General features: G+C 50.7%; 2 protein-coding genes across 2 annotated transcripts; both read right to left on the bottom strand.

The window, feature by feature from the left end:
• Positions 1-821: 821 nt before the first annotated feature.
• LOC125757471 (uncharacterized) lies at positions 822-2,706 on the bottom strand. Its single transcript, XM_049413074.1, has 3 exons — positions 2,136-2,706; positions 1,228-1,667; positions 822-1,193 (listed from the first exon to the last, which is right to left on the bottom strand). Exons 1-3 carry the CDS (start codon positions 2,704-2,706, stop codon positions 822-824), a joined length of 1,383 nt encoding a protein of 460 aa, XP_049269031.1.
• A 2,614-nt stretch (positions 2,707-5,320) lies between these two features.
• LOC125757470 (uncharacterized protein K02A2.6-like) lies at positions 5,321-23,198 on the bottom strand. Its single transcript, XM_049413073.1, has 5 exons — positions 21,571-23,198; positions 19,325-20,910; positions 15,783-16,148; positions 5,626-5,784; positions 5,321-5,400 (listed from the first exon to the last, which is right to left on the bottom strand). Exons 1-5 carry the CDS (start codon positions 23,196-23,198, stop codon positions 5,321-5,323), a joined length of 3,819 nt encoding a protein of 1,272 aa, XP_049269030.1.
• Between the last annotated feature and the right edge of the window lie 1,613 nt (positions 23,199-24,811).

Raw genomic sequence — 24,811 nt, 5'->3', positions numbered from 1 at the left:
GGCCTTATTTTTACCGGGTCTCACGAGTGAGAGCAAGGCGGCGGGAAAACGATGACGACGAAGTCTTCAAGACATTCGAAGCGGCACGAGCGCGCTCTTGGAATATTCCACAGAGCTCGAGGCACGCGAACCGAGCCATGAAGGAGGACGAAGAGCAGTGAGCTGGCATTTTCTGCGTGGGCTCGCCAGAGGAAGGTCGCATCGCCAGCAGATGGATTGGTGACGGGAGCGACGGGCGTTCGGGTCTGCGGAAGCTGACAACTGCACTTTCAACTTCAAGATTTTCTCCAAAGACGAAAATGTTCCTGCTGCTGCTGCCCTTATTGCCTTCCTTTCGAAATTTTTCATTTTATTTTGCCACCGCGCTTGTTGTGCCTTCTACCTTGTGTCGAGCGCATCGGGCGAGTAAGTGGCACGACAGCAGAGTCTCCGGGCGGACAAGTGACGTCAGGTTTAATGGCAGCCCTTATTACAGAAAGCAGTACATGTTGCGCTGCCATCTGGCGGACACTACATGAATGATACAGCCATCTAGTGGTACTGCCGTGCACTACATCCCCCCCCACGGTAAACTTTGGCAAAACACATGCACCTGCACCAAAACTCATGGTCCGAAAAAAAAACAATGTTCACAGGTCGAGTCTTTTCGGCCTGCGGATCCTCCTGCCATACCGCGACCGTGAGACACGTGGCGTGGAAGCAGAACCTGAGGTTCCTCTGCAGTGGAGGTGCTTTCCTGAGGCGACGTGGTTTGCTGGTCTTGTGCTGCTTGGTCAGCTCCAGGTGTCGTAGTCAAGTCAGCACCGGAATACGGATGATTCCTACCTGGCACTTTTGGCATACCGGGACACACCTGGGGTAAATGGAGTGAGTCCTGCTTTTGCTAGCCGGTCCATGACTTGTCGGAGACGGCGGTCATGCTCGGAGCGTGTCTTCCCAAAGACGAGGATGTCGTCAATCTTGTTCACCACACCCGCTTGGCCTTCGAGGATCCGGGACATCTGCCGCTGGAAGTATTCCGGTGCAGACGTGATCCCAAACGGCAGCCGGAGAAAACAATAGCGTCCAAACGGGATTATAAATGTGGTCAATTCTTGGGACTCGGGGGACAGCTTGACCTGGTGGAAGCTTGACGTGGTGTCTAGCTTGGAGAAAACTGTAGCCTCTCCGAGCAATCCTGAGGCATTGTTCCACTGTAGGGAGCACGTGACGCTGTCGAAGAATCACCTTATTGAGGCGAGTCAAGTCCACGCACAGCCGATAGCCGCCCGAGACCTTGGGGACGACAACCAGCCCAGCACACCAGTCAGTGGGTGTGTCCACTCGACGAATCATGCCCTCCGCTTCTAGCTTGTCTAGCTCAGTCTTGACGACGCCGCGGAGAGGGAGTGGAATGCACCGGGGTACGCTCAACGAGAAAGGCGTAGCATTGGGTTGCAGCCTGATAGTGTAGGCTTCGGGGAGCGTCCCAAGTCCTCGGAAGAGACTGGGATCGGGACAAAAGTCGCCAGTGGGCTGTGAAGTCCTCGCGACTTCGTCAACAAACGTGCAGACGCCCAAGGCTTGGATTCCCGGGAAGCCTAGCAGCGGGACCGTCTTGGTTGCTAGGACGTAGAGAAGCTGCTTGGTTGACTTTCCGTGCCACGACAGGGTAGCGATGTAAGTGCCTATGACCAGGCAGGACGTTGTTGCCTGGGCCTTTCAGCTCGCTCTTGGGGTCTTGAAGCTTCGACGGGACGCCGAAAATGTACTGGGCACACTGAAACTTCGGCGCCAGAGTCCACCTTGAAGGAAAGTGGGCGGTCATCGACAAGTACCATGACAAACTTCGCATTTGGGTGCTCTCCCGCAACTGCATGCAACTCAATGGAGCTGGCCAAAGGCTTGCGTGTGTGCTTCCCATTTACGCGCTTCTTTTTGCAGCACTCGTTCTCGAAATGGCCACTCTTGCGACAAAAGTTGCACAACGCATTGCGAGCGGGACAGTCGGTGTGAGGATGTGACGCTCGCCCTGCAGAATGGGCACAGCTGTTGCGTTGTCTTATCAGCTGGCGCTTGCTTTCCCTTGCAAAGGTGAGCGGCGTCGACGGCGAATGAAGATGCCTCTGCCGAGTCACGAGCTCTGCGCCCGTTACCTGAGTCTTTGTGCTGACAAACGTACGTAAGCGCTTCGTGTAGCGTCATTTTCGGGTTCCGACAGAGCTTGTCCGAGAGTTCGCGGTCGAGCAAGCCCACGAGAAAATTTTCTCGGACGAGCCGCTCTTCGACGTCAGGCGACGGATAGTTGCAGGACTTGACCATTTTCCGGAGCGCCGTAAAAAATGCGTCGGCCGTTTCACTAGCTTGCTGCGTACAGCGTTGGAACCGCGTTGACTCGTACAGCTTGTTCGGCGAGTGCACGAAGTGGTGGGTGAAAGCCTTCTTCACGGCGGCGACGTCTTTCATATCTGCCTCGCCTAGCGTGGTCGACACGAGGACAACCCTGGCTTGCGGGCCCATACAATAAAGCATGGAGTGCACTTGTACCTCTGCCGGAGCGACGTGAAGTCCGGTAGCGAAAGAGAAGTCCTCGAACTGCAGCAGCCATGTAGGCCATGAGCTGGGGTTGTCGAAGTCGAACGGCGATGGTGGACGCAGCTGGGCCATGCCTTGCAAGAACGGAGTGGCTGACATCCTGGCGGAGCCCTCAACACCGGTTGTCGTCATGGCAGAGCAACGGCGGCGGCGGTGGCGGGGCCGTGACACGAGGATGCAAGCACGGGATCAGCGAAGATGAATCCCACCCACTTCTGACACCATGTCGAGCGCATCGGGCAAGTAAGTGACACGACAGCCGAGTCTCCAGGCGGACAAGTGACGTCAGGTTTAATGGCAGCCCTTATTACAGAAAGCAGTACATGCCGCGCTGGCATCTGGCGGTACTGCTGTACACTACATGAATGTTACTGCCGTACACTACACCTTGATGCATCTCTTTGCATGCGTTTTACAGCGAAAGCTGTTATGAGATCACAACAGGGGCCGTTTTTGGTGCCGTAATTGTCCGCCGCCGCCGCCGGTGTTCGTAACAACTGTAGCGCGAAATAAGAAATAAAACGAAATAAGAAAAAATATCCAGGTTGGAATGAGGTTCAAACCTGGGCCCTCTGCGTGGGAGCCCAGTATTCTACCTGAGAGCCATGCTGGTGCTTGAAACTGCCTTCCAAAAAAACCCTTTACAGGCTTCATGTCGGGAAGGAACCACATTTACCTATGTAATGTAGTGTGGTAGAAGAGCAAAATAACAACTAGGCGTCACACAATGTGAATTCAGCAACGAGGGGGTTGTTGAATGCTTCCAACCCATTACAAAGGGCTCTGCTTAATTCTCCATCGTCATCAGCCACAGCATCAAGAAAGTGCACATAATGCCTTACAGGTGTTTAGCAGGTACCACGGTTCTCCGCAGAATGACGAAAAATTGCATAGTGGCTGCTTCCCTACTTCACAAAAATTATGATGATTTAAAGTGTAGTGGGTTCCTCGCAAGTGCACTTCTATTGGTTGCCAAGGAAGCCCATAAGGCTCGAATGATCGATTTCCTCAGGGCCTCAATAAAGGTAATTCCATCTCTCTTTGTCTTTCTCACGTTAACGTATGTTATAAAGCGTGGTGGGAGAGTTAAATAATGAGCGGGTGTCACGCAATGCGAGTTACGTAACTAGTGGGTCGTTTAAAGCATCCAACCCATTACAAAGAGTTCAGCCATAATTCTTCGTCATCAACCGTCGCATCAACAAAGTGCACATAATGCCTTACAGGTGTTTAGCGGTAAAGTGATGAAAAATTGCATAGTGGCCGCTTCTCTACTTCAAAAAAATTATGATGACTTATAGCGTAGTGGGTTCCTTGCAAGTGCATTTCTATTGGTTGCCGAGGAAGCCCATAAGGCTCCCATGATCCATCTCCTCAGGGTCTCAATAAAGTTAATTCCCTTTCTCTCTTTGTCACGTTAACGTATGTTATAAAGCGTGGTGGGAGAGTTAAATAATGACCGGGCATCACAGAACGCGAATTACGTAACTAGTGGGTCGTTTAAAGCTTCCAACCGATTACAAAGGGTGCAGCCATAATTCTTCATCGTCATCAACTGTCGCATCAACAAAGTGCACATAATGCCTTACAGATGGTACCTCGCTTTTCCGCAGATGACGAATAATGTCGTGGTGGGTGCTTCCCAACTTCACAAAAGTTATGATTTGTGGCGTAGTGGGTACATTGCTAGTGTACTTGTATTAGTAGCCACAAGAGAATTTACAACAGGCTCTAGAAATGCCGCTCTTTCAGCTTTCGCTGTGACTGTGCTGTGCTTTCCGCGCAGGCCTGGCGTTTTTTTTCCTGAGTTGCCAGCAACAAAACAACTTTGCACTGCCGAGATGAGCAGCAGCTGCTTCGATAAGCCCTTCTCCTTCACAAACTAAAGGTCTGTCAACTGTCATTGGCAGTTTTTGGAGGTCATCAATAGTAGTGATGCTGCCACTCAAGTGAGCCTTCGCCACGCGTCCGCATATGCGCTTACAGCAGCCAGCTTTTCGTCTCCTATGCAAATGCATCTTTCTATTTGTACAACCTGAGCTGACAGAAAAATGCGATGATTAAACCACTGCCATGTCCAAGCGTTATCTTCCGCCACGAAAATGTCAGATTGACATGCTCTGTGTCACTCGTGAGCTCATCAATTCTGGTAGAAGGGATGCCTGAATCGAGCTCAATGTTTTCCGTGTTCAAACCACTATTCTGCCCTCCGAGGCCACAGACAGCACTTTGACAAGTTCTCTCCGGAACGCTCTCTCTCCTTTTCCGATTCTTCTGGGGCGGCTTCGAGAGGTAGGGTGGTCAGTTTGGGAAAAACCTTCGAGATCGTACCTTCAACGAGGCTTCATTTTTCACGCGCTGTTTGAGCGACCGTTCCGTTGATGACATGTACGCAGTTTTCGAAAATATCGTCGTCGTGAAAACAGATGTCTCAAACCTTATACTTCATCCAGAGCTCTTTGTCGGCGCGGGGAAGGGACCTGTTCCATGTGGAGCGAAGTGTTTTGTCGCTTTGAGCGGAGAAAAATTACCTGGCCGACTTCTTGATATCCATCGCATAGTCGCTTATTCACCCAGGAACACAACATGTTGGCATCATTCACTTGCCGACAGCAGTCAGCAGCAGTCAGCACCGTCTACTGTGATGACATCATCCCAGTAGACGTCATCACAGGTGCTGAGCAAAGCACGAACAGCGTGACCATAAACTCATACTGGCTGTTCTGGAGTTTTCTCTCTATACTTCTCATTGACTCCAATTTGCCAGTAGCCCGTCTTCAAGTCCATCGATGAGAGATGTGTTGCACAGCTGGCCCAACTTGTCGCCTATCCGGGGGAAGGGGTAGATGAGAATCTTTATTGTTGCGATGAACAGTAACTGCACCTCCATCGGTTGCTGCATTTAGTTTTTCGAATACGGCTTAGCGACCAGCCCCAAGTTGGGCCACCATGGGGGAGGCAGGTGGTGTCCTGGTGATAGTGAACGCAATGGCCACCGAGATCTCCACTCCAATGTGGCAAAATAGTCAGCGATGTTCCCTGGCCACTCACCTCGCTCTGGATCTGGTGCATTGATGGTGAAGCCATGCAGGCCCATCTCGCCGTACCGGCAGCGACAGTAGGTGTGGCCTGCGTCTCTGCAGTAGTAGCTGAGCGGGCAATGGTTGGGGACGCGCCAAGTGTTGGTCTTTTGTGGGGCGTAGCACTGGACTGCATGTGGGTGGCATGGCGTCGGAGGTAGTGATGGTGTCTGGCGACAAAATCGCGGCTAACTGGGCCTTGTCACAGGCACGCAGTGGCAATAGCACGCCGAGGCAGTTTAGCAATGCCCAGTGAGCGCTCGATTTCTTCACGGACGATGTCGGTTATTAATGCACCTGAGGTTGTGATCCAGGAAACATCTGGCATAGCTCTTCACGCACAACCACTCTGATGGTTTCACGCGAGTACCATATTTTCTGGTTCATAAGACACATTTTTTTCCAATATTTTCGCTGGTGCGTCTTATACGTCTTATATACGCAAAAAGTCATGCGATTCTGCGAGACCAATACGTCCACATTTAATTTGTGAGTATGATAATCTTCTTATCGCAATGAAGCAGCTGTGGTCTTAGATGTCAGCTACTTGCTGTTCAAGCAGTGCGGCGACCATGGAGATTACGGCCGCAATAAAAGCCACAATCATCACACGCACTATTGTACTGTTCGAATTGTTTGTTCTTGAATCAATAAACCCACAAAACTGAGGCAATAAATAAAAAAGGGCACCACAACGTTTCATTGTAAAGTTGTAGCGCCCACAATGCCAGTTACAAAAACGAAAGTACCACTTCGTCATCATCATCACTTTCCTTGTGAGACGTCGCTGCAGTTCAGCAGTAGTTATGGGGTACATTTTAGCACAAACTGTGAAAGAAAGCAGGGGAAAAAGTAGGAGAAAGCAGAAAGATCGGGAGCTAAACTTCAACTGTTTATTCGAAAGGTGAAGCCAACAACATATAACCATTTGCATATGCGTGTGTCAGTAAGGGAAAAAAATCAGGCTTTCATATCAAATAGTTGCATCTCATTTTGGAAAAGACAAACAGACGTATCACTGATACAACTCGTGCCTCTCTTCTTAATGTGAAACACTTCCAATAACTCTCGTGCTAGTGTGTCACTGCTCCTTGCTATTATCTGGATCTCGCGAAGCAGAGGCTCACAATTGCAGGCTACACAATGCGCAGGTAAGTGCGCGTTTCCTTTATTCTTTAAGGATACTTCATGCTCCCGTACTTGGTCGTTGACACATCGCCCAGTTTGGCCCACGTACGTCTTCCCACACGACAGCGGTATCCCATATACAACGCCCGTCGTGCATTTCACATAAGGTCTGGTGTGCTTCTTCTGGCAACCAAGCTTTCTGTCAATGCGGCTAATTCGCGGACACAGTCCGGCCAACTTGTGTGGGGCTGAGAAGACTACAGGCACACCGTATCTATTGGCAACCTTCTTGAGGTTGTGGGAAAGTTGGTGGACATACGGGACCACCGCGGGCTGGCCTCCTTTTTGGACAGGGCTAGACGTTTTCCTTTTTATGCCCTTCACCTTCTGAAGGAGGGTTTTCGAAACGGCCACTATGACCGAGCTCGGAAAGCTGGCTGCATATAGCCTTGCCAATTGGTTCTCTAAACTAACCTGCATGGCGTGAGGACACGACTTCATAAGGGCGGACTCAAGGCAGTTGGTAGCGATTGGCCTCAAGATCTTGGAGTGGCGCCCTCTGGCGTGTGACGTCAGAGCGGGGGCTTCGCTCTCAACCGCGCTGCAGCAGCCGCTGCTCCTGTATGTGGATCGTCTGCTTCAGGTGGGAACTTTGTCGAACGAACAGCCTCGCGACGGTCAACTAACGCCTGCAACGAATGTTTTCGAGTGTAATCTTGAACTTGTTTTAGTTGCGGCCCAATCGACAGGGCCAAGAAACCTCCCGGATGGCCGACGAGTGCGCCCATGCCACCGTCCGCATAGCTGGTATAAGAAAGTGAAATGTGTGAGTGTTCTCGCTCGTTATCTTGTTTCCGCCGTACGATACTTATTAGTTTGGGTGGTGCTTTCGATATTTCAGTAAGCGTGGCCTTCTCCAGCATCTACAAGTATGTAGATAAAGCTTGTGAAAGATAGCGGTGCCTCATCTAGGGTGAGGCAGTGTACGACGCAGGCCACGTTGTTGAATGCGCGGTCGAGGCCGTCAATGGAGATCGCATCACCGCCGCTGCTTTCGTCCTGCAAAAAAGTGCGCAAGTGCCGCCTTGTTGCACACCCCCCTACTGATGCCCATGATCACAGTTTGTCCCGTAATGTTGGTACAGTGAGAACGATATTACGTCGTAGTTCCTATTAATACCGCACAGGGCCGTCACATGGGTATTAGAATATACCAATAGTTAATCGCTGATTATACCACGCACAGGGCCACAGAGATTAACGTGGCAAAGGCAAGCTGGGTCCAGTTTCACGCCACGCAGCCTAACGAAAAGCTTAAAGAGCTCCGCTTTTAAAAAAGCGTCTGCACTGCCTCAGGTGAAAACTTTTAGAGAATGCGCACTAAACAGCGGCAACAGGTTTCGCTTATTACATTATGATAAGCAGTCCGCTAGGCGCGCGCTTGCCTTCATAAGTAAAATACGTATGTACGCCATCCAAATGCAGCCGTAGTCTCAGATATCCTGCGCCGCTCAGCTGAGCTCACGAGGCGCGCTTTCCTTCGAGGCGATTCGGAGGCCGCGTCGTCGGCTCTTTGTCTAGGGGCCTTCGCGGCAGGTTGTGGGACGGCACCACACCTGGTGTAAGTCGCCTATGCTTGTCGCCTGCTTGCAATAAATGCCTTAAGTATTGGCGGGGCGCTTAAACATGGTCACAAGCTTACCTAAGAGTTGCTCATACGGTGGGTAGCAGAAGTCACTGTTCGCGAAGTGCTTGCTGCACACGGTCGATGAAGGCGTGGAGCGCTTTCCCATTCTGAGCTTGCGATGCACTTCTTCAGCTTTGGGTCCTTAGAGTAGTTGTGAAAGCTAACGCCTTTTTCACGAGCGGACGAAGTACACTGAGGCACAGAGCAGTACTTCACCATTGCGCAGCACTCGCCGTGGCGACAAACGGCCGCAGTTCTAAAGAACAAAGAGTTGTAGTTCTAAATGAATGTTAAAAGCAGACCCACGGTTGTTCGAACAGCGTCAGTAGCCACCATATGCAAAATAACCACTTGAACTGCTTTTTTTGTTGAGATTTACCACAACGGTGGTTTCAACACGGCGCTGGGCCTACGTGGCAGACAAAAGCGCGCGAATCCCCGCTCTGACGTCATACAGGCGCCGTTCGCAGCGCCGCCATTGGTCGCACACCAGGCCAATAGCTCTCTTTACTAACTTAGAGTGGGCAGAATCGTATGGGAGCATCTTTTTCTGTGCACGTGGGCTGTACTATCAACAAACATGGTTTTTGTCAAAGGTTAATGACAGATCTAAATACTGGAGAGAATTAAAGGAAGGGGATTCATGTGTAAAGAGCATGCCCTTTCCATGCAGCCAAAAAGTGGCTAAAACTTCACTAAGGCACTCATCACTTGTAAAAGCATGGTTAGTCGTTAAAAGGATTAAAAAATCGTCAGCATACCTAAAAGCCTTAAGGAAGAACCTATCGTCAAACAAACTCAGCAGGTCGCAGTGAACAGACGCCAAGAAAATGTCACACAACACCGGAGCGACACATGAACCTACACATATTCCCTGGCTCTGAACGTACAGGTCTTCGTTAAAAGAAATAAAAGTAGACTTTAGGTAGAATGCTAATAAAACCATAAAAGTGTCAACAGACATGCCCACTAAATTCTGAAAATCTACTACCCCATTCTGGTCAATACAATCCCTAACAGAGGCGAACATTTCTTGCTGAGGCACAGAGTAGAACAAATGTCTACAGAAAAACCGTGAGCGATGGATGCGTTCCCTTGCAAGTAACTGATCACATATTTAGAACATTTCGTGATAAAAGGATCATCAACATTCAAGAATTTTAGGTGTTTTAAAAGAAACCGGCTTACTAACTGCTGCCAAGAGCCGCTTTCGCTTACGATGGCACGGAACGGAATTTCATCCTTGTGCGATTTTGCGGTGAAAAAAACCCCCAATGAATCACCTTTGCATTCACTTATTGGCTTCACTAAGTCCGAAAGGTTAAGTTCCTTGCACAGTGCTAAAGCTTCTTTCTTAACTCTTGTGGCCTTTGCTTTCACAGGTACAAAGCTCTTTGCTATTGCTTGTTGCGCCTAGTCGTTAAACACACCTGTAAACACCACAAAACGCCCTTCCTTGTCCGACTGCATAAGTCAAAAGTCATTAAGAAGAGAGGCACTCTGTTTGTCTTTTCCAAAATGACATGCAACTATTTGATATGAAAGTGTGATTTTTTCCCTTACTGACGCACGCATGCGCAAATGGTTATATGTTGTTGGCTTCACCTTTCGAATAAACAGTTGAAGTTTAGCGCCCGAACGTTCTGCTTTCTCCTACTTTTTTCCCGTGCTTTCCTTCATAGTTTGCGCTAAAATGTACCCCATAGATTTCAACCAACTCGCCCAGCAACAAGTCTTACTCAGCAGTAGTTGCAGCTTCCAGTCGCCATTGATGTTTTGTATGCCTGTGTGTAAGTGCTAACTGTGCGGCGCGATCGTTGTTTATGTGTTCCCGCCAGGCCTCATAATGCTGTAGATACAATGCCAACGATGTGCTTCAAGGTGCTTACAACGCTGTGTAAAAGTTGTTTCACTTTTTGAGCGCACAAAAGAACAAAGACGAAAAAGCAAGCAAGTCTTTTGGATGGCTCTGAAACTGCCTGTCTTGTTTCAGGACTCCTTTAAGTGCTCTGCGTGTGGCAAGCTGTTCACCTGCCGGAAAGAAGCCTCACATCACATTCTTCATGCCCACTACAACCTGGTGAGTTTGCTTTTTTTTTTTTCACATTGGTTTCAAAACTAGCCGTGGTGCCAAAGATAGATGTAATCTGCTCCCCCTCAGTAAAAACAAGAAGGCGTTAGGTTTAAAAACAGTGTAACCTTTTTATAGTGAACACATTATCAGGGTTTCCCACTCCTTTTGAAAAAACTGCAGTGTTCTGCAACCCTCCCTAGACTGCTGCTTTTTGCAGCTTCAGCAACACAAGTCTCCGTCAGTGCTGCCTTGTCAGCAGCTAGCTAGACTAATGCAACATTGCATTTTTGGGGGGTTTTTTTCACGTTTAATAACTATGTGGCACAGTATGTCTGATCATCATCAACTAGCTTAATCAAAAGCACATCAGGTATCGTACATACAGTAAAAGCTCGTTAATTCGGATTTCTAGGGACCGGAGAAAATGTCCGAATTAACCGAATGTCCGAATTATTGAATGGCCGAAATAAACACAATAAATGCACGAGTTTTTTCAACATACCTTTACTTAACAAAGTAATCGCGGATGCTTGTCTGTTTTCGAGCAGAAATTCGCGCGGGCACAATTTTTCTGAGCCCTTCAAGGTGCTCAGCAGCTCGCATGATGTCTGCAGTACCGCAAAAGTTTCACCCGTCATCCACGTTTTTCGGTTGGCACGGTAATCCACGGGAAGATTGTCGATGTTCTTAAAGCAGCGTGGCTTTTGAACCTTTCCGATAACGAGAAGCGGCAAGCGCTCTGTTCCCGTCACGTTGGGGGATAAAAGTACGGTTACTCGTTCCTTGCTTCCTGCCGCCGATTGAAGGATCCCCTTTCATCACTCTTCATCACTTCTTGTCAGGAGAGCCCGTTATTCAGAGCACGCAAAATTTCTGCTTTGGTGGTGAAGTCCTTGGCCTCGTACTTGGGCCGCTTCGCCGGCGTTGCCATCGGCGGAGAGTGCGGTCGCATGAGAAGTCAGCACAAAAGCACCAGCAACGATCAAGCTAAAGGAGCCGTACTGAATCGTTCCTCGATAAATCGGCGATCAACGATGCAGCACACCAGCGGGAACAATGCAACAAAACCCACACGCAAAAAAAAAGGCGTTGAACCAGTCTCAATCCAAGCCAAGTCGATAATTGATGTCCATGGCGATGCTGTGTTTGAGCTTCACTTTTGTTCCGAATTGTTCTTTTTTCGTTTTCGAGCCTCGCCAGCGGCCCGAAAGTCGCCGAATTATCCGATTTGCGGTCAAATCTGTCCGAAATAACGAGCGCCCAGTCTCATAGAGTGATGCGTATATTTACAGGGACCAGATGACATGTCCGAATTAACCGATTTTCTGAATTAACGAGAGTCGAATTAACGAGCTTTTACTGTAATCTCAAAAAAGTGGCGCCACTGGCTACTAGTGCCTATGGACCTGTGGGATGCCGTGTCGATGGAAGGACGCATCCCAACATAAACGTAACAACTGTTTATTAGCGAAGTAGCAGCAGCGGGGCGAGCATACCGACGCTGCGCTTAGTCGGGTAGCGAAGGAATCATGACTTCTGAGCTTGGCAGCTTGGGTTTATAGCCACCGTTGGTGACGTAAGCCTCAGGTGACGCTGCGGTGGCGCTGTCCCTTATCGGAGGCGTGGTGCAGCATGCAGCCATGTCACGCCGGGCTAGCTAGTGACGAGGGATAGGCTGCGCCGGTTTGTGCGCAGTGTGTCGCCACATCACCGCCCCGCGGAGTGCAGAGCCCTCAGGGTCTGTAGAAATCCGGGAGGCGTACCAGACGTCCAGAGCATGTTGTGAAAGGAGCGGGCTGCGACGTCGGCGGCTGTGGATAGATGCCTGTCGATGGAGTGGCGCTGCCTGGTTCGCAGCGATGTATGTGGGCTTAAGCCGGTCAATCAAGACGCGGACGTCGTTCCCGTTCAGGCGCAGCGTGAAGTTTTTGTCGTCGCGATCGTCGACCAGGTAGGGTCCGCTGTAGGGTGGCTGGAAAGGCCTGCGGATGGTGTCGTAGCGGAGGAAAGCGTGCGGGCACGATGCTAGCTCCTTGAACATGAAAGGTGTAGGCTTGCTGTGGTGGGCTGCAGGTGACAGGCGTAAGGCGGCGATGGTGCATCGGAGCCGTGCGACGAAGTCGGTGGGATCTGACGTCGTAGTGCTGGATGGCAGTGCTGCGAAAAATTCACCTGGGAGACTGAGTGGTTCCCCGTAGATGAGCTCTGGTGGTGTAGCGTGGATGTCCGGCTTGAAGGTGGCGCAAAGACCGAGGATGACAGCTGGGATGGCCTCGAGCCAGGTTGAGTCCGGGTGGCACATAATGGCTGCTTTGAACTGTCGGTGGAAACGCTCGATCATTCCGTTGGCGCAGGGGTGGTAACTGCTGGTCCTCAAGCATTCAAAACCTTGGTCGGTGGTTACGCGGCGGGGGGCGCCGAAACAGAAGGCCGAGGCGATGTCTTCCGCGGTGATTCCCTCGAGGGGCCATGCCTCGGGCCATCGAGTGTACCGGTCGATGGCGATGAGGCAGTAGCGATAGGGTCCAGCCGGGGGAAAGGGTGCTATGATGTCGAGGTGGACATGCTCAAACCGACCAGAGGGCTGAGGGAATGTTCCGAGTGGTGACGTGACATGCCTAGTGACTTTAGCGCATTGGCATTGAATGCAGGAGCGCACCCAGGTGCGACAGTCCCGCTGCATGGAGGGCCAGACATAGCGGTCAGCCACGAGGCGTGTATGCCGGGATGGCTGAGGTTATGGAGCTGGTTGAAAAGACCACGGCGGTGGGACAGGGGCACATAGGGCCTGCTTCGTCCTGTCAACATGTCGCAACAGATTGTGGTTGTCGACCCTGGAATGGGGACTTGTTGCAGCTGTAGGGAGGACCTGCCCTTGAGAAGTTCCTGCAGTTCGACGTCTGTAGTCTGAGCCTCGGCGAGGACGTCTGCTGTTATCTGCACGGAGTTGATGGCTGCTACACGTGAAAGCACGTCGGCGACCACATTGTCTTTCCCGCTGACATGTTGGATCTCGGTGGTGAACTGTGCAATGAACGAGAGTTGGTTCTGCTGTACAGGCGGGAGTTTGTCACGACGTTGAGGGAAGGCACAGGTAAGGGGCTTGTGGTCGGTATAGATGGTGCAGTTCTGTGCTTCGAGAATATGGCAAAAGTGTTGCACTGCTTCGTATATCTCCAGAAGTTCTCTGTAGTTGGCTAGCAAATTTGTCGGGGTGGTGGTTGTGGTTTCGTCGGTGGAACTGGCGGTTGAAGGGGTCGTTTTCAGAGCTGCGAGCTTCATGGAGAAGAATGCCAAGGGATGCCAGGTGTTGTCCATGCGTTGCATGAGGGCGGTGCCGATGGCGAAGCTAGATGCGTCCGTGAAGAGTTCCAAGGGAGCGTCTGGTTCAGGATGGTTGAGGAGCGTGGTGGTGCAGAGGGCGGCTTTGCATTCTTCGAAAGTTTTCGCTAACATCGGTGTCCACGTGATGGGTTGGTTTCCTCGTTTCCCAGCCAAAGCATCGTGGAGGGGAGCCTGGTAGTCGGCTGCGTGTGGCAAGAAACGCCTGTAAAAGTTCAGCATGCCGAGGAAACGGCGAAGATCTTTAGCGGTGGTGGGTTGAGGGTAATTTTGCAGGTCCGAGATGTGTTGGGGCAAGGGCAGAGTTTCCTCAGATGAAACTTTGTGGCCGAGGAAGCGGACGACGGAAGCGCCTAGCGTACTTTTTTGTGTATTGACGAGTAGACCGTGATCATTGAGGCATTGGAACGGCAATCGAAGGTGCCTGTGGTGCTCTTCGGCATCGCGGGAGAATACCAGTATGTCGTCAAGGTAAACGAAGCAGAAGTCGAGGCCGCGGACGACTTCGTTGATGAACCGCTGAAAGGTTTGTCCAGCGTTCCTCAGGCCGAAGCTCATGAAGGGAAACTAGAACTAGCCAAAGGGAGTGATGATTGCCGTTTTCAGGACGTCATCCGGATTGACGGGTATCTGTGTGTAGGCCTTCACCAAGTCTAGTACAGAGAACACGTGGCAGCCATGAATGCGATGGGCGAAGTCCTGTATGTGGTGGACGGGGCACCTGTCCGGGATGGTGTGCGCGTTGAGGGCACGGTAGTCCCCACAAGGCCGCCAGCCTTCGGTCTCCTTCGGAACAAGGTGAAGTGGCGAGGCCCATGGACCATCAGAGCGGAGGGCGATTCCTTCGCAGAGCATGGCCTCGAACTCTGCTTTGGCTATGCGCATGCGGTCCAGGGCGAGGCGACGGGCGCGGCAGAAAACCGGGGGGCCTGAAGTAGTCCGGATGTAGTGCACGGTGGTGTGCTGCACTTTGCGTGGCAGTCCGCTGGGGCGCGTCAATCCGGGAAATTCTGCGAGGATGGCGTGGCATGGCGAATGGTTGTCAACACTGAGTACCTTGATGCTTGGCTGTTGGGCGGTCATTCGCTGGCCTGGTGTGGAATGTCCCGTTGTCGCGTCGATGAGGAGGTCGTTGCGGCAGTCCGGAAGGAGGTTGTGGTGGGCCAGAAAGTCTGAGCCGATGATTGGCTCGGCGACGTCGGCGATGACAAAGTTCCAGTGAAGGTCACGGCGTAAGTTTCTGAGCTGGATGTGCAGGCGGAGCGAGCCGTACGTCTTGATGGTGGAGCGGTTTGCCGCACTGAGCTCGAAAGACGTAGGCGGACGAGGACCTTGAAGATGGGATCGCGGGTAGCAGCAAATGTCGGAACCGCTGTCGACAAGGAAACGCTGCTTCGTGATTTGGTCAGTGACGAAGATGCGACGGCCTCTGGGTTGGCAGCTTGCGGCCGTCTCTACGAGCTGCCGTTGGCGTTTTCCGCATGCCCAGCGGAACAGGGTGGTCGACATTGCCGGGCTCTGTCCCCGAAGCATCGGTGGTAGTAACACGGGCGGCCGTTGTTGTCGGGTTGCCGCGAGGAAGTGGTGTTACGGTCGCGGCTTTGCGAGTGGCGGCGCTGGTGCATCGGAAGACCTTCACCCAGGCGTTGTTCGATGAAGGTGAGCTGCCGGTCGATGTCATTTATACGACGTGCAAGCTCGGTGGTGTTCAGCGGTGCGGCGACAGCCTGGATGGTGGGCGACAACTGCGGCAAGGAGACCTCGATGACGCAATCAGCGACCTCGGCAAGTTGATCGAGAGGTAGCCTCAGCTGAGCCCGCAGAATTGCCTGAACATGCAGTGGAAGTCGTTGGAGCTAAAGTGATCGCAGGAAAGATTCCTGGACTTCCATGTTACCTGTGAGAGCACAGATGTGGCAGAGTAACTGCGAAGATTTGCGCTCGGCAAGTTCTGCGGACTGAAGTTGTCGCACTTTCTGATCTTTCGAGAGTGGCAGCTGGCGGATGAGTTCGGTCTTGAGGTATTCGTACAGGTTGGCCGTTGGTGGGTTGGCAAGGATATCTCGGACGTCGATGGCATAGCGGTCGTCCAGGTGGGCGACAACATAATCGTAGCGGGTCTGGTCTTGTGCGATGCGCGCCAGGGAGAACTGGGCCTCGACTTGGGTGAACCATACCTCGGGTGAGTCCGCCCAAAATGGCGAAAATTTGACAGTGACATGCCAGACGTCCAGGTCAGCAGCGGCCGCAGTGGTAGCAGCGCCTGCGTTGACAGCGACCGTTGTAACGGAGCTTTGGGGAGCGTAGTCCGCACGAGGCTGTACGGAATTGTCGGGCGCATGCGGTTCATTTTGCATGCGCTGCTGCTGTTCCTGAAGTTGCTGTTGAATTTGTTCCACTTGCTGGCGAAGAGCGGCAAGGGCTTCCGGGTCAGCCATAGTGCGGTTTGTTCGGTTTCCGGGTCAGCAGATGTGGGATGCCGTGTCGATGGAAGGACGCATCCCAACGTAAAACATAACGACTGTTTATTAGCGTAGTAGCAGCGGCAGGGTGATCATACTGACGCTGCGCTCAGTCGGGTAGCGAAGGAATGATGACTTCCGAGCTTGGCAGCTTGGGCTTTTAGCCACCGTCGGTGATGTAAGCCTTCGGTGACGCTGCGGTGGCACTGTCCCTTATTGGAGGCATGGTGCAGCACGCAGCCGTGTCACGCCGGGCTAGCTAGTGATGAGGCGAAGGCTGTGCCGGTTTATGCGTAGTGCGTCGCCACAGACCCATTGTCACGCCAGATACTGCGAGATACTAGGGGGCTCTGAATACTGGAGTGATTAAAATGAAGTGTGTGCCTGTCATACATTAATGTATTGGTACAAAAAAAAAATTGGAGCCATTGCACTCTGTGACCAGTGGACCTTATCGCCGCAAAGATCTCCTTTGATCATTGTATAAGGGAAACGGCGTAAGTATTCAGTTTTATTACAGGCTGCGGCCTTCCCCAGAATGCTTTTTTCGGGTGGCACGGGTGTCTTCTGTCTAATTTTTTCAGCATTCTTAGCAGCCCCTTGAAAGGCGCATGACGAAATTCATGTTTGGCATAAATTTTCACAAAGGAGCAATCCTCCTGATGTGTATGATTCTCCATGTCGGCTTGGCCTGCAGAGGGCTGTTCTTTCATCGTCACAAGAGTCAAGGAAGCCTTCATAGAAGACGTTTCTGTTTCCGTTTGTTTTGTACTGTCGGTGCAGCACATTCATATTGTTCAAATGTATTCGCTTTCTGCAAGCATGAGTGCGTAGTGCAAGATCCAGTTCCAGCATTGGGTTATCGAAAACATCACAGCACTCTATAATACTGTGAGTGACGTGAAAGTTTGTACAAGTAGATCGACCTTGCACTCTGGATGTTTGATACTGTCCAACCTGCTCCCAAGGATTACTCTGTAATCGCTTAGCTAAAATCTCCATGTATATTTTGTGGTCTGTGTTTGTGTTACAGGGTGATATGCCTCGACAGAAAACAGTTTCGCTTGGTCGTCTGTTTTGGGAATGAGCACAATATGGGCGGTAAGAAAAGGAGGTTGCATAGAATTCTATGCTGCTGTCATCATTGCAAGGATCCTGTGTCACATGATGTCTTCTATTCTGTCCTTGAACAAGTCAACTTAGGTAAATTGATATCACATGGGCTTAAAATAGTTCATTGCAGTGGCTCTGTAGGCATTGTAGTGAATAAGAAGCTAAGTGAAACCAAGTGAAGCTAAGTGCCAGGGGGGTGTTTCTTCGTCTACCTCCTATTGGTTCGTGAAATTCAAACGCTCTGACGACGCTAGCGCCGAGAGCGCCAAGAGCCCCATTGAGTTATGGCCCTTGCAGATGGCCACCAGGCAATCGCGGCGATTGCGTAGCGATTACGTTACTTACGTCGTCAGGGCAACAACAGCCGTTCGCCTCTTCTCCCTCCCCCACTCCGCGCACCCTTTTTTATTGTGCACGCTTGCTTTTTTTCCCGTCCCATGCCGTGCACCATTTTGTTTTGTTTCTATCGCGCGAGGCTTTTTTTTTTCCCACATGCGCACGCGCGTGCTGTGCATCGTCGCGCATTCATGTTTGCCTATTTGCTTGTGGTGTACAGTGCGTTTAAATGCATGCGCCAGCATGTGCCAGAGCATAAGGGATGAATTACACCCACAACATGTCTTTGACCTTGTTTTATTGCTCCGTTTCCGAAACTCAAGATTCGCATATAATAGGGGCGTGATACAAGTGCAGGAGAAGAACAGAAGTGAAGAATGCACAGTGTGTCGATGACTAACCTTTTCAGCCCTGGATTTTTTATTTTAGTCGGGGACTTTTTTTGTGCCTGTTTTCCTAATAGTTATGACCTCAGAAGACCACAAACGAAAAATTGAGCCAGTGGTGGAAGTATTAATGGATTTACAGACATGACATCAAATAGGTCATCAGGGCTCAGCGGTTGTGAAATGAGAAAAATGGCATCTTTTTTCCTGCTGTTCACTAGAGTATGCAAAATGTGAACCATGTCTCATTTTCAGTGTGATAGTCATTGAAACAGCTTCGGTACGTCGACCCGAAAATGGCGCTTAGTCGCCTCAGCTGACCCGCCTTGGCGTCACCCATGACTTTGCCCAAGCTTCTTTTTCTCTGCGGCTCGCAGCTCCGCAAGCATGTCACAATTTTAATGTCAATCGCAGTGGGGATCATTGAAGAAGTATTTCCCTAAGAATGGACTGTGTTGGTTTCATTTCCGATGTTCTAGGGGAAATGTTGTGTGATCGTGTCAATTGACACCGCCAGGGCCGGAAGGGCTAAACAACACAAAAGTTTATTGTATAGTTCAGAAATTAGAAATTAAAAAAATCTAACACATTGAAATATGTAGGCCCTTTGACGTATACACACATAAGGAACACGATTTTCATTTAGTTCAGTGCCGACCAAAGTGCAGAGGAGCTTCTCATGAGACAGATTCATAATGGCAAAAACATGAAGAAGCGCAAAATATCTAAATATGAAATAATAATGCAATGATCTACTTATTAACCGTTGTAATACATGCGTAGATGGCCGGGAGATAGCCGGAGACTAGATAGCAAAAATAAGACATAGCGCTACGAGAGCCCAAAACAAACTGACTCTTTATTTTCCCGCGTCCCCATCTTTCACCCTCAGGCGTGACGCCACAACACACAAAGCAACAGAGCCGCGCGAGGGCACTGCATGTTAGCCATTACATTGTGACACTCCTCCCCTCTTAAGAAGAACAACTACGGGGAGTACCTAAGCACTGGTTTCCTCGACCTGTTGCTTCGTCGCAACACTGGTGTGCAAGGCGCAGCCACGGAAGAGTCACTCCCCACATGAACACCACTGTTGCTTGCAGTAATGTCAGTGTTTATGGCACAGCCCCTCTCAGGCGAACTTGTAGACGGCTCGACAGCCTCTTGCTCCGGCATGTCCGGAACAGTTGATTCACGGAGAGGAGGCTGTTCCCATTGTGGTATGGCCGCAGCACTAGCATGGTGAAGTGCATCCGTTTCAGATGTACCCGGTGGCCCTGTCTGGGCAAGACGCAAGTGGTCACCGTGTCGGTGCCATATAGACCTATCGTCGAGAATGACGCGGGCCGACGGCGGGGTGATGTCGACAACACTGGCCCGCACCCATGGTGCTCCCTGTCGAAAGTTTCGCGCATACACGCTGCCTCCTGGTTGCAATGACGGAGCTGGCCGGGATCCTCTGTCGGCATACAACTTCTGCTTAAGTTGCCTTACAAGTACCGACGTCTGCAGGCTTGGCCGCAAGACATCCAACGGTGTCTTGAAGGCTCTCCCTGTGAGGAGTTCGCACGGTGGCCGACCCATTACTTCGTGAGGTGTAGTCCTGTAGTGGAATAAGAACCGGGACAGTTGTGTTTGGAAGTTGCCCGACCCAGATTTCTTGAGTTTGTTTTCGACAGTCTGTACTGCTCGCTCTGCGGCACCGTTGGACGCAGGGTGATACGGCGGTACCAGCATGCGACGTATTCCATTTCGAGTCAAGAAGTCCAGGTACTGTGCACTGGTAAAAGCAGGACCATTGTCCGAAACTATGATGTCAGGGAGGCCGTGCTGGGCGAATGCCATTCTCAAGGCAGAAATGGTAGCGTCTGCTGATGTGGAAGACACAGGGAAGACTTCTATCCATTTCGAGAAGGCGTCCACTATAACCAAGAAGGTATGCCCTAGAAATGGTCCCCCGAAATCAATGTGAAGCCTAGACCAAGGTCGCTGTGGAAAAGGCCAGGGTGTCTGCTGCACTGGCTGGGCAGCTCTATGTTGAGCCTGGCACGTAGCGCAGCTCTTCACACTGTTTGCGATGTCATTGTCAATGCCTGGCCACCAGACATGGCTCCTGGCGATCATCTTGCTCTTCTCAATACCCGGGTGGCTGGCATGAAGCACACCAAGTACCTGGGCCAGCAATTTTTTCGGAATCACGACTCTTGATCCCCATAGTAGACAGCCTTCATGGAGACTGAGTTCTGCACTTCTGGCACTGAAGGGTTTCCACTCTGGTCCCGCTGGGAGGCTTTCTCCTTTCAACACAGATAGGACAACATGGCTCAATACCGGATCGTCTCTTGTGGCTCGCGCTACAACAGCTGGTGAGAGGAGTTGTGGATATGCCTCCTCCAGCATGAAGATCTCAGCAGGGCGAGGAAATGCAGTGCAATCGTTGGGCAGCGGCAGTCTACTAAGCGAATCGGCATGCCCGAGCTCTTTGCCAGGTTTGTAGACAAGTTTGTAATTGTACGCGGAGAGCTTCAGGGCCCATCTGACCACTCTTGGCGAAGCCTGCACAGGAACAGGCTTGTTGGCACCCAGAAGTCCAAGAAGTGGCTTGTGGTCAGTGTGTGCTTCAAACGGTACGCCCCACAAGTACTGGTGGAACCGATCCACGCCAAACACCAAGGCCAGTGCTTCCTTGTCAAGTTGACTATAGTTTTGCTCTGCTTTTGATAAACTTCTAGAAGCAAAAGCAATTGGCCGTTCTCGGCCATCAGCATCTTTGTGCGCCAAAACTGCGCCTATACCGTAAGGTGATGCATCACAGCTGAGACATACAGGCCTGTCTGGGCGGAAATGTACAAGAACTGGAGCTGAAGTCACCAGATGCTTGCAAGCAGTGAAAGCATCTTGCTGGTCCTTTCCCCACTGCCACTTCTTTCCATCACCAAGAAGCAAGTGCAACGGACGGAGAATTGCAGAAAGGTTGGGCAAGAAACGCCGATAGAAGTTGACGAGTCCCAAGAAGCTTTGAAGTTCCTTCACATCTTGTGGCACAGGAGCGTGCAGAATGGCAGACACCTTGTCCATGTTCGGAGAGAGGCCTTCCTTACTGATAATGTGCCCGAGATACTCAACTTGGGGTATGAAGAAGTGGCACTTCTCGAGTTTCAACTTGAGGCCAGATTCTTGAAGTTTGCCTAGTACCGCACGGAGGTTGCGACAGTGCTCGGCATCATTTGCACCAGTTATGAGAATGTTGTCAAAATAGACCACTACATGTGGCAGACCCCTGAGCAAGTTCTCCATCTCGCGTTGAAAAATAGCTGGAGCAGATGAGACCCCAAAAGGTAAGCGGGTGTATTGAAACAACCCCATGTGCATCGAAATCGTGACGTACTCTCTAGAGGCCTCATCCAGGACGACTTGCTGGTATGCGTCACGCAAGTCCAACTTTGTAAATTTCTCACCTCCGGCCAGCACAGTCCACAAGTCCTCAATTCTTGGAATAGGGTAGCGTTCCACCGTCGCGACTGGGTTAATGGTGACACCAAAGTCCCCACAGATTCTGATGCACCCATCCCTTTTTGTCACGGGAACAATTGGGGCAGCCCACCTAGCTGTCTTCACCGGAACAATGATGGAATCTCTTATTAATCGCTGAATTTCTTGCGTGACTCCGTCTGTCAAAGCATACGGCAGTGGGCGTGGCTTGAAGAACCGTGGTGGAGCATCTGAAGGTACATGTAGTGAAGCTGTCGCACCCTTGAACGTACCCAAACCTTCTTCAGACACTTCAGTGTAATCTTGCACTACGTGTTTCACATCAGCAAGTGCATGAATGTTCACTTCAACGTCGGAGACGCCGATGCCCAATTCTTGCATCCAGTTGCGTCCGAGCAGAGTGGGTGATTCGTTTCCGGCCAGAAAAATTGGTAGGTGAGCCTCCTTGCCATGAAACTTTACATGGACATCAGCTTTGCCTTGTACCTTCTTTAAATCCCCGGAATAGCTTCGCAGAAATACTTGAGACGGCTGCAGCGGAATTGAAGGTAGAAGCTGTAGCAAACGCGACTTGGCAATGATTGAGACGCTCGCCCCCGTGTCCACTTCCATGCGTAGCGGCTTGCCGCAAACTTCAACACTGACGGTAAAAGGTGGAGGCGCCTTGGTGTAGTCAACTAACCACATGTCGAAAACTTTGGCGGGCGAAGCTGTAGCGGAGGCTTCATCCTGGACAGTATTTACGCGATGACGGTTGCTCGCCGACAGTGAACTTCGGCCCGCGAACGAACGGGGTCTGGGAGACCCGTCACTCTGTGATTGCTCGTCTTTTCGTTTCGTATTGCAAACTTTCGCCAAGTGGCCGCGTTTGTGGCAGTAACTGCAGACGGTCTTCACATGCCGGCAAGCGGACGCCAGGTGTGCCTCCCCGCAGCGATAACAGGACACGCCCACCGGCGCTGCCGAGACGCGGAGGGTGGAAAAGAAGGTGCTAGCGTGAGCTTGCGCTATCTCCCCTGCATCCTTCTTTGCTGCTTCCATTGCTAGGGCGGTCTGCACTGCGTCTTCGAAAGTCAGGTCCGCTTTTTCCAGCAATCTTGTTTGGACGTCTGCGTTGTTGATGCCACACACGACGCGGTCGCGGAGCATGTTTTCAAGCTCTTTGCCGAAGTTGCAGTGCTCGGAAAGGCTCTTCAGCGCTGCAATGAAGTTGCTGACGGACTCTCCTTCAGCGCGAACGCGCGAGTTGAAACGGAACCGCTGCACAACAGCAGAAGGCTTCGGGCAGTAGTGGTTTCCTAGCACCAACAGAATCTCGTCCAACGTCTTGTCACTTGGCTGGTCAGGCTTGACCAAATTGCGAAGCAACGCATACGTTTTCTGCCCGCAGCAGCTGATGAAGACGGCTGTTCGCTTGTCTTCAGCGATGTCATTCGCCGTGAAGAATGCCTTCAGCCGGTCCACGTAGCAGGGCCAGTCATCGCCTCCTCCCTCGAAAGGCTCAAGATTGCCGAAATTTGGCATTTGGACGGATGGTGCAGCGGCAGGAACTCATGAGAACATTCTTTTTTATCATCGTCGCCAGTTGATACATGCGCAGATGGCCGGGAGATAGCCGGAGACTAGATAGCAAAAATAAGACATAGCGCTACGAGAGCCCAAAACAAACTGACTCTTTATTTTCCCGCGTCCCCATCTTTCACCCTCAGGCGTGACGCCACAACACACAAAGCAACAGAGCCGCGCGAGGGCACTGCATGTTAGCCATTACATTGTGACACGTTGTACTGATATGAAACACAAGACAACCAGTTATTTATTTGCTCAGATGTGCACAAATATACATGGAATGCTGGACACCTTCACTATTGATAAACAAGATAAAAAAAAATTATATTTAGCAGAGTGAGTAGTACATCCCACTAAAAAGAGCAAGGCACGTTATTTGGTACTTGAACACTACTTGAGAGTTAGCTGGTGGCAATGAGATGCAGGCGATGGTCAGTTTTTGCAGCAGCACATAACATTAGAAGAAAAGCATAGTATTCAAGGGCCAGGTGAAATAAGCCTACTACACAGCTTTTCTTTCACCGCAAATACAATGCCTAGCTGAAGATAATGTCACTGAAGGGAGACTGTCATGCCGGGTACACTGAGCTCTTCATTGTGATAAACACAAACAGTAAACTCTGCATATAGGGCACTTGCAATGCTCAAGGCTCACCAAAAAAAAAAAAACTGTCTGATGCTTACACATTAATTCTTAGAGCGGTTTTTCCGTAGGTAACTACAGAGATAATACATAAACATGACGAGCACTTTTTCAGCTGTAAGGGCATAGCATATTTATGCACCGAAAAAAAGCACAGGGGGCTGAATAGAAAGCTGATCCACTTGAGTTGTGGATCGAGACTTAGCAGACAGCAGATTCTACAGCTGTTAAGCTTTCCTTGGGCAAACGCATCAGTTCTTGCCTTCTCGAATACTCTGAAAATGTTTCTGTCCTGAAGAAAAGCAATTGAAAACTATGAATTCCAACTATACAAATTACGCAGTTGCACCATGTAAACGTAGTTTCGTCGTCTCGGCTCAGTGCACGCTGCGATACATCGAGTCTCAGAAATGCATATTTAAACAATGGCGAGTGATAAACAGGCACAAAAAGCAAAACGCACTTCCAATCACGCAGTCATGTCTGAGGCGCAAAAGTTAAACTGTGTGTCTCAAGGGCTTTAATTTCACTGCTTCTAGGAACAGCGATATTAACTGCAACATTGTGCTCCTCACGACTCCACCCTATTGAAAAAAAGTAACTGTTGCCCAACTGCAATGAAGCTATATATGTGTGGCTGCGAACGCAAACTGCATGCTTGCCTTTAGTTTTTCGGAACATGGAAAAATCTTGCAGAACTAGGCCAGTCTTGAAGTATCCGTTCACCATTGCGTGATGTACAAATGGTGTGGGCCATTAACCATCATTGCGGCAAGGCAAACAACGCAGAAAACTGCACACACCAGCCAACACTTGCTTCATGTAATGGAACAGCACGAAACTTTGTATCAAGGTCAGCAGCATGGACGGGCTCCGATATGGTGGCTGCGGAGCATGGCTGCTCGCGGCTTCTGGCACGAAAAAA

Source organism: Rhipicephalus sanguineus, chromosome 2 (assembly GCF_013339695.2).
Source record: "Rhipicephalus sanguineus isolate Rsan-2018 chromosome 2, BIME_Rsan_1.4, whole genome shotgun sequence".
In the NCBI taxonomy this organism is placed as follows: domain Eukaryota; kingdom Metazoa; phylum Arthropoda; class Arachnida; order Ixodida; family Ixodidae; genus Rhipicephalus; species Rhipicephalus sanguineus.
The sequence above is the reverse complement of the archived record's forward strand: the minus strand, read 5'-3'. Positions and strand labels throughout refer to the sequence as shown.

Bases quoted from the DNA above. Each gene is read 5' to 3' on its own strand.
- LOC125757471 (XM_049413074.1), bottom strand. From the start codon at position 2,706: ATGACGACAACCGGTGTTGAGGGCTCCGCCAGGATGTCAGCCACTCCG. The intron at 1,668-2,135 runs GTAACGGGCGCA...GCCTGGTCATAG, and splicing joins TTGTCAGCACAAAGACTCAG to GCACTTACATCGCTACCCTG. The intron at 1,194-1,227 runs GTGATTCTTCGA...TGCTCCCTACAG, and splicing joins ACTTGACTCGCCTCAATAAG to TGGAACAATGCCTCAGGATT.
- LOC125757470 (XM_049413073.1), bottom strand. From the start codon at position 23,198: ATGCCAAATTTCGGCAATCTTGAGCCTTTCGAGGGAGGAGGCGATGAC. The intron at 16,149-19,324 runs GTTCGCCTGAGA...CTGTCAACGCAG, and splicing joins GGCTGTCGAGCCGTCTACAA to GCGCTGCTACCACTGCGGCC. The intron at 5,785-15,782 runs GTAACATGGAAG...ACCCACATGCAG, and splicing joins CCACATCTGTGCTCTCACAG to TCCAGTGCTACGCCCCACAA.